This window comes from Prionailurus bengalensis, chromosome A1, assembly GCF_016509475.1.
Source record: "Prionailurus bengalensis isolate Pbe53 chromosome A1, Fcat_Pben_1.1_paternal_pri, whole genome shotgun sequence".
In the NCBI taxonomy this organism is placed as follows: domain Eukaryota; kingdom Metazoa; phylum Chordata; class Mammalia; order Carnivora; family Felidae; genus Prionailurus; species Prionailurus bengalensis.
This window is the reverse complement of record NC_057343.1, coordinates 98,540,195-98,549,239: the sequence shown is the minus strand read 5'-3', so window position 1 is coordinate 98,549,239 and position 9,045 is coordinate 98,540,195. Positions and strand designations below refer to the sequence as shown.

The window sequence follows — 9,045 nt, the reverse complement described above, 5'->3', positions numbered from 1 at the left end:
ACTATCCCCAGGATCCTTTCTTCTCCCTGGAATTGATTAAACACATAAGGCAGAACAGGAAGAGACAAGAAGTGAACGTGAGCTACGTGAGCTAGGGTGACCCTTCACCTTTGCCTTAAAGCTCAGAGCCACACACACCACACTGAGTTTATTTCCAGACCTACTATAGCAAACGGAAGGTTCTGGAATATTCCCAGATCTCTTGGGGGATCACTTCCTTGTTTCTCTCCCTCCACACTCTGCTTTCTTCCAGAGGACTACATCCATGGGCTGGGATAAGATGCTGGCTTTGGCCGAAGGCTCTCACACCTCAAACCACTGGTCCTGCTAGGCCCCATGTCCTCTCTCCAGACCACTCCTAGCCCTTGAAGTTGCAATGAGCTCTCATCCCAGAAGGGCCGCTGGCAGTATTTGCTCTTAGAACTCAGGTCAGTCATGCAGTCAATGAAATAAATGCCAATCAAAACTCTCACTTTCTCAGGGCACCTGGGTGGCTACATCAGTTGAGCATCCGACTCTTGGTTCTGGCTCAAGTCACACTTTCACGGTTTGTGAGTTCGAGCCCCGTGTCAGGCTCTGTGCTGATGGTGAGGAGCCTGCTTGAGATGCTCTCTCTCTCTCTCTCTCTCTCTCCCTCTCTCTCTGCCCCTTCCCACCTCCTCTCTCTTTCAAAATAAATTTTAAAAACTCAAAAAAAATTTTTTTTCAATTCTCACTTTCTCACTTAAGGAAATGGAGGTCAATTTCCTGGACGCACTGAGTATGCCACAAGCTGATGCCACTGCGGAGCCACAAGGTAACCCAGCGCGGCCATGTAATTCCTTCCCCTAGATTCCCCTGGGACCCCCTGACATCAGCTCAGACCACACCAACCTCAGGCCTTACTTACTTCTCCCAAAAGAAGGCCACACCGTCTTCCAGGAATTTATGGCTCATGGATCTCAATTGCTGTGTGGAAACCAGAACAGAGAAAGACACTTCTTGGTTCAAGAGGAAAGATGCTCGGTTAGCCCTCGGAAATTTGCAGGACTTCCTGCGGGAGCTGAAAAGCTCAGAGTAAATCCCCACTGACAGTCATAACTGTATCAAATGCCTGGACAAGAAGCAAGGGGCCCGCTCACCCACCCCCCCTCCTTAAGGTGTCCCCTGAGCTGTCAAAGCCCCCCACTCTCCCTTCTGGAGGCGTGAGCCTGGATGGGAGAGACAGGAGTGTTGTGGAGAAGGCACAGTGTCCTCACACGCTCAGCCCCAGCTCACTTGTTGTCCTTTGGAGAATGAAACACAGCCTGGGCACCGGCTTCAGGGTCGCTTCACGCGAGGGTCCTCCTGAGCGGGCTGCTCCTTCTCGTCCTTTTCTTCCTGCTTCTCTTCCCCCTCCTCCTCGTTCTCATCCTCCTCCTCCTGGGTGCACTCAGGTTCCACGATGCCCGTCAACTGAGCCATGGTGAGGTGGAACACATGGCAGCTGAAGCCTTCCCTGATCCCATACTGGACGTGCTCCTGGAGGACCTCCAAGGTGGAGAAGACCCGGCAGCAGGCCATGCATCGGAAGCCAGTCTCCACGGTCACCAGCCAGTCGGGGGTCTTGGCCCTGGGTCTCTCCTCAACAGTGGGTGAGCCTGGCGGGCTGTCTGACTCTGCCCGCTCCTCGTGGTCCTTGTCCTCCCCGCTGGGCTCGCTGTCAGACAGCAGGTTTCTGGTGGACACATCAGAGGGGGGAGTACCTACCCGCACGTTCTCAGGAAGGGTCACTTCTTCCATCCTCGGCTGCTTCTCTAGTGACTCCGAGGTCTCCTCTGTCTCCCAGGAGACAGCCACACCCTTTTGCATTTGTACCTGCATGTAGTATATTTTCATGCCCCTTTCCTCTTTGTTTCTGTACACAGAGGACACACAGGTCTTATAGGATGAAGGGGATGAGGAGACCTGGTGTGAGGGGGGAGCAGTCTCCCCTCGCTCCTGACCCTGGACTAGGGGTGATCTAGGCTGGGGACTGTCTCGATGTACTCTCCGGAGTCCTGGGAAAGGAAATTAGAGACATAAGAACGTGCGTGGGGCCGGCCAGAAGCTGAAGGAGCTTCAAGTGTGGTAGAGGGCAGGGGGGCTGTGGTGTAAGCAGCTTGGTGTTGGTGTTCATACTCCGGGGCGGTGGGGGGGGGGGGTGTATCTGGTGGCATCTGCAGGCTTTGAGTGTTTGTAGGGAGACTGGGGGGCGTCTGTATGTGGGGGTGTGGAGTCAGGTAGCAGGGCGTTGCAGAACGTGAGGGACGGTGGTGGGTTGCGCGTGCCATGAGCAGAACCTGAGTTGGGGCTACCATCGGGGTACGTGTGCATGTGGCATGGGGACAGTGGTGGAGAACATGGCACTGTAGATCACAGGCTTGGGGTGTGCGTGCTAAGAATGGACGTGCATGGAGTGAATGGTGGGCATCACGCGTGGGGATCTGAACGGGATGGTCTTGCTCCAGAGCCAGAGAGGCCTGTGCTGAGATGCTCCGCCCTTCTCTGGAAGTAAGGATAAAGGCAAAGCCTGCACAGCTCCTCTGAAGGTGCTTAATTCTGTCCCTCAGCCCGACAGCTCGAGCTCGGACCTTTCTGGCCCTTATATCTTAACTTCCCCACTATGATTGCACCAGGGCTCACGCTCTCCCACATGGAGCTCGTATCCACACTCTCCCAACAGCTACGCCATCTTCCCGGGCTCCTCCATTGAGCCCTGATCACTTCTGACTGTCCTGGATGCCTTCCCAGCCTCTTCTGGATCTGTGTGTCTCCAGCCCCGAACCCAAGGGGCCCCACATCCAAGGAGCCCTGAACGCTTACCACCATGGATGAACTTGCGTGGAGAAGAAACACAGGAGAAGTATTCAGAGGCAGAGGACACCTCCCCTACCCCTGCGCCCCAGCCTTTGGCCACCCCAGGGGATCCAAGCTGAAGGGCATCCTCCTGCGACTTCGAGACTCCTGAGAAAGATAGGAAAGCCTGAGACACCATGGGTGGGGCATGCTAATGCATCACTCATCCATCCAACAAATATTAACAGAGGGTCTGACCTGGGTCAGGTGCAGCAAATACACGTGGTCGACTGTCTGATCCTCCATGGATACTCCTGCATTTAGTTACTATCGATAACTATTTTGTTAGTGTCTTGTCAGAAGCGAAGGCCTGAGTGGTGGCTGTGAACAGGATGTCTGACACGTGAGAATAACATGTATCAGTCAAACCTTTCACGCCTGTGGGGACGGTGTGGCGAGCAGGGTAGAAACGCATAGAGCATTTGGAGCATAGCGTGTGTTCACAACTCAGGAACCATGCGACATGTCACATTTCCTGATTTATATAATATGGTCTGTATTTATGGTGTGTATTCAATCATTCATTTATCCATTCCTTCAACAGTGTTCAGCTACTATGTATCAGGCACTCTTCTAGGCTCTGGGAATGTTGAACATTCTGGTAGAAGACAGACACTAATCAGGGTATGATATGTCAGCTGGTGTGAAGTATACAATGGTTCCCAGAGTTAGCAGACAACAATGGAGGACGCCCAGTTAAATTTGCATTCCAGGTAAACCACAAATAATTTTTATTTGCGAGTGTTCCCATGCAATATTTGGGTGATGCTTATTTTTAGTGTAAGTATGTACCATAGAGTATCTGTGACACACTTATACTCCAGAGTTTGGTGTAACGGGAGAGGACTTTGATACACATGGATCGTATGTGAACACAGTGGACGAGTGATATGCATATATGCCTATATGCTCTGTACAATTTAATAAAATAGTGTGTGTGCAGATGTGCAATTTTTTTCTCTATCAAAATGTATATGGGTAAGTGACAGGAACCTTACAAGACAGACTTCACAGCTAAGGACACTCTCCCCCTTCTCCCCATTGCTCCCCCTGCCCCATCACACACAAAGAGACAAACGTATCTTGCCAATCATTGCTTTCTTTGTCCTATCCCAGCTGCTGCATCAAAATCCTCCTCCTGTCCAGGCCTCCATTCCCAGAGCCCATCTTACACTCTTCAAGGCCCTGGACCTCATGGAAGCTGATGAGAGAGCTCTAATTTGGGACAGAAGCCTCCGGCTGGATCTCTGGGGTGGTCTCCACTCTGCCCCACCACTTGCATGTGACCAACCACTTTCTCAGGACAAGCTACTTGTTTGTGTAAAATGCACACAGTCACCATGCACCCTAGGAAGTAAATCCACAGCTTTCGGAGCTCCCTGAAAGTCCCTGACTACATTTCTCATCCCCCTCCATCTGGGCTGTAAAAGACCCCTCCGTTCCCTTGATCTCCTCTGGAAAGCCCACACCTGTAGATTCACAAACTCCCATGGATCAACTGGCAAATTCTTCCTGCTAAAGGAATACGATCTCCACACTTTCGGTATGATGCCATCCCTAGACCATCTCCTTCTGCACAGGCATGTCACTTCTCAAAATGTTTTTGAGCAAGGCTTCTCTTTCCTCTTTGATGGGTCGATCTCTATCAGCACCCATCACACCCCACACCCAGGGACCCCAGAGGAAAATCACATAAAGAGGATAAAAGAGAACACAGGACTGAGCCTGGGCAAGAGGGACCCCAGCCTGCTCTGAGTCCAGCATAGCTCCAGGCCTGAACAGGCCAAGAGAGAAGTTCTCAGACTGGCAGGGATGAATCCCTGGCTTTTGGGGGGCATCTGGCCTTCCTGTGCCATCGTACACCACCGGGGACCCTCAGGACGGACGCAGCAACATCTGCTGCCCGCCTCCCTGGGGGAGGCGCAGACTGGCCGCAGCCTCTGTGCCCCACCCAGACAAGGTGCCCAGCACATACCTCCTCCCTGCTCAGCCGTTTCCTGGGACTCTTCATCTTCCAGATGTTTCCTCTTTTGTCGCTGTTTCATGGTACCAGCTACAGAAGCTTCTTAGAAGACACCTAACCCCAGCTCTTCTTTTCCCTCGCTGGTTGGCCCTTCTTGACTCTCAGAATATATGATGAAATGGCCCAATATAAGCAAAAATAGTTGAGTCCCCTAAATGGCTGAGGACGTCAGATGGCTCAGAGAACGAGCAGCACTGCCCAGGGTTCGCTACAGCACAGGGCTGTTAAGGTTCAAAGGTCACCAGGCCCACAGCAGAGTTCTCTGACCTCACTGATGATGTCAGAGCATTCTGGGGACCTGGATCCCACACAGCCTTTGCAAATGCGGAGACCCTATTTTCAAGAGTCATTCCTTTTTCCCAATGAAACCTTTCCCGTGAATTCAACTCTCATCTTCTTAAGAGTGAAAGGATATTTTGAGATGCGAATCTGTTCTTGTTGATTTTTTTTTCCCTTTCTCCCTTTATTTTTTACCCTTTCCCTTCTGCATTCAAGTGGGAAGCAGGCTCTGGGTTCACTGGCCAGACGAAGGACGTGCAGGGCTGAAAGCAGCAATACTGTGCTTATCATCTGGGCTTTTATTTCTAAAATCCCAAACTCCACAGAAAAGTGAGGATACTTGAGCAGAAACCTATCAGAAGCAGGAACTTTGAAATTATACACTTACTGTCTTCTTTTCCTGCTAGCTTAAGATCTATATCATCACAGAGAGGTCCGTGGACCATGAAAGAAAAGGAATCTCTAAAGTGCGGTCAGAGGGTTAGATATGGCAAAAACTCTCGGCGGAGATGGCTGTGTTGTGCATATGAGCAGAACCAACCTGTCCCACCCATGACACAAGAGTCACCAAACCAAAAGGAAACATGGCAACTGAGCCACTGGACCTCTAAGCTACAAGTGTATACCCCCCTAAACAGTAATCATGCTCTCACCTCAACCCTCATGACTGTGGCTCTGTATGATTTCCAAAGAGGGATGGGTAGAAATCCAAACAGGACTTCAGTGGGATCCAGGCTTAAAATACAAATTAAGTGGAGTTACAAAAACAATTTCATACTATTTCTTGCACACCTCTGCTCGTGGGCTGAAATGTATACCAGTTATAAGCGGCAACCCATCTGGATCCTTCTGATCCCAGTCTAAAATGAGAGACACTCCCTTTTGGGGCAGTGGCCATGATCCGGGGGGAGTACTGGTGTTCTGGAATGAGGCAGGCTCCCAGAAGTCCCCACTGGACAAAGGCAAGTCCAAATCTGAAAGGACGTGTGGAACATCAGTCTCCAAGCAGGGAGAGTGAAAACAGGACAAATACCCTTTTGTGAGAATTTGCTGATGAGATTCAATCTTCCTGTTTCTTGGAGAATCCCTAGGTAAGAAGGTGCAAAAAGGAATTTTAAAAAAACTTTTTGTGGTAGAAATTTTCCAGCATAGAAAAAGTAAAAGAAATTGCACAACAGGGATGTGGTGCCACGGACCTATCACCCAGTATGAACAATTATCAATATTCTCTCATTCTTGTCCCATCCACCACACCCCCTCCCTCACACCACACACATAGCTTTTTGTTCAATTCTTTTAGTTTCAATGTTTGGAGGAGTGTGAGGGGGTTGGGGAGTACTATATTTTGAAGAAAATCTCAGACATTATATCATCTCTCACTAAATGCAGAAGTATTTATATCCAATAGATAATTGTTTTTTTTTTAACCAGCACTATCATTATCTTATGGAACAAATTTAACCACAATTTCTTGATATCACTTTATAACCAAGCCATACTCCAATTCCCTTAATCATATCAAATGTCTTTTTTATACTTCATTCATTAAAACCAAGATCCAGGGGTATCTGTGTTGCTCAGTTGGTTAAGCATCTGACTCTCGATTTCTGCTCAGGTTATGATAGAGTTCGGGGGTTCAAGCTCCATGTCAGAGCCTCTTTGGGTCGGTCTCCCTCCCCCCACCCCCCCCTCAAAAATAAATAAATAAACATTTTTTAAAAAACAGAAATAAATCAAGATCCACACACAGCATCTGGTCAATGTGTCTTTTAGTCTGTGAGAGCTCCTCCTACCTTTTAGGGGGAATTTATTTGTTGAAGAAACTAAATCATTTATCCTGTAGTATTTTCTGCAGCATGGAGTTCATTGGTTGTATCTTGTGATGTCATTTAAGATGTTCTTATATTACCCATAATTCCTTCCAAACAGGCAGTTAGATCTAGAAAATTAATTAGTTTTCAATTCAGTTTCTCGTTATTACAAGATTATTTTATAAGTGGTGTTGTGTGCCTTCCGATTAAATCACAACAGTAAACACATAAGGTTGTCCCATGTTTAACCATGTTGAGATTAATCAGTGGGTTCCAGTGCTGTCGGCTTAGCCCCTCCACCATAACGATCCCATCAGCCTTTCAATATTTAGCATTAGTAAGCCCTGATGATTATGACTTCATCAGGAGTTGAAATTTCATTAAGAGTTCTAATCCCTTCATTCCAAGGAAGACAATTCCCTTCTTTTCCCACTACACCCATTTTGCCCCTCCCCTCTAATAGCCATCAGTTTGTTCTCTATATTTATAGGTCTGTTTCTGTTTTTGTTTGTTTATTTAGAAGAAGGAAGATTCTTAAGGCATGTTTCCTAGATCCAGAATTTCTCAAGGAAGCAAACCTCTCTTCACAAAAGAAAAGATTATTCCAGTGGTACCAGCGAAGATTCTCCACACTGGGACATACTTTACTCATTCCTTCATTTCTTCATTCTTCATTCTGTAAATGCTTATTGAGTCCCTACTATGTGACAAGCTCTCTAGATCCTGCAGTTGAACGGTTATGAACGAAACAGACAAAAGCATTTTCTCCCAAGTAGTTTAATTCTGGAAGACAAGACAGGTCATCTTTTCAAATACATCAAATATGTAGTAGGTTAGATATTGACAAGTAGCATGAAGAAAAATAAAACAAACTGAATTTGGGTCTGTAAGAAATGGGACATTTCTATGTTAAATGGGAAATCATGGAAGCCTTTACTAAAAAGATCCCTTTTCAGTAAGACCTGAGAGAAATAAGAAAGTTTATAGCTAAGGTTCTATTTTCCACACAAAAAGAAGAGGTTAGAGCCCTGGATCAAGGGTTGCTTGGCCTGATAGACTATCACCAAGGAAGCCAGTGTAACCAGAACTGAGAGCCGAAGAGAACGGTAAGAAAAGAGGTCAGATAAATAATGAGGGACCAGATAGTAAGCTATTGTCAAGACTAGCTTTTATTCTGAGTGACATGGGAAGTGTGGAGAATCTTGAGCAAGCAATTACATTTTTTTTTTAATTTTTTTTTCAACGTTTATTTATTTTGGGGACAGAGAGAGACAGAGCATGAACGGGCGAGGGGCAGAGAGAGAAGGAGACACAGAACTGGAAACAGGCTCCAGGCTCCGAGCCATCAGCCCAGAGCCTGACGCGGGGCTCGAACTCACGGACCGCGAGATCGTGACCTGGCCGAAGTCGGACGCTTAACTGACTGCGCCACCCAGGCGCCCCAGCAATTACATTTTAAAAAGGTCATTCTGCTCTGTTAACAATAGCCAACTGGTAGTTAAGGGCAGAATCAAGAAAACAGGGGATCTATTGGGGCACTAGCATTGCTCAGTCTGTAGAGCAAGCAACTCTTGATCTCAGGGTCATAAGCTCAAGCCCCACATTGGGTGTGGGGCCTACTTAAAAAAATAAATAACAGTGGTCCTACTGCAATTATCCAGAAGAGAGATGGTCCAAAAATAAATAAACTAGACTTCATGAAAATTAAAACCATTTGCTATGTGAAAGGTTCTTTTAAGAGTAGGAAAAGACAAGCTAGAGACTGAGAGAAAATATTTGCAAACCTCATATCCAATAGACGTAATATCGGTAACATGTAAAGAACTCCCACACTTGGAGTAAAAAAGTAAACAATCTGATTAGAAAATGGACAAAAGATGGGAAGAGATGTTTGAGTAAAAAGGATGTGCAGATGGAAAATAAGCATATGAAATGATGTCTAATGTCTTTCGCCATTACGGACATGCAAATGAAAGCCACAATCAAACACCCCTACATACCTATCACAGAAGTTTAAATTAAAAAATTGTGACAATACAAAATTCTAGCAAGAAAGTAAAGAAACTTGACCATTCA

At 47.1% G+C, this 9,045-nt stretch overlaps 1 protein-coding gene across 1 annotated transcript; it reads right to left on the bottom strand.

Moving 5' to 3' along the window:
* Window positions 1-1,242: 1,242 nt before the first annotated feature.
* FAM170A (family with sequence similarity 170 member A) lies at window positions 1,243-6,239 on the bottom strand. The gene is given in 3 exon segments (XM_043573346.1): window positions 1,243-2,018; window positions 2,824-2,964; window positions 4,832-6,239. Coding segments are annotated over 3 exon segments (987 nt in total). The 5' UTR covers window positions 4,902-6,239.
* Between the last annotated feature and the right edge of the window lie 2,806 nt (window positions 6,240-9,045).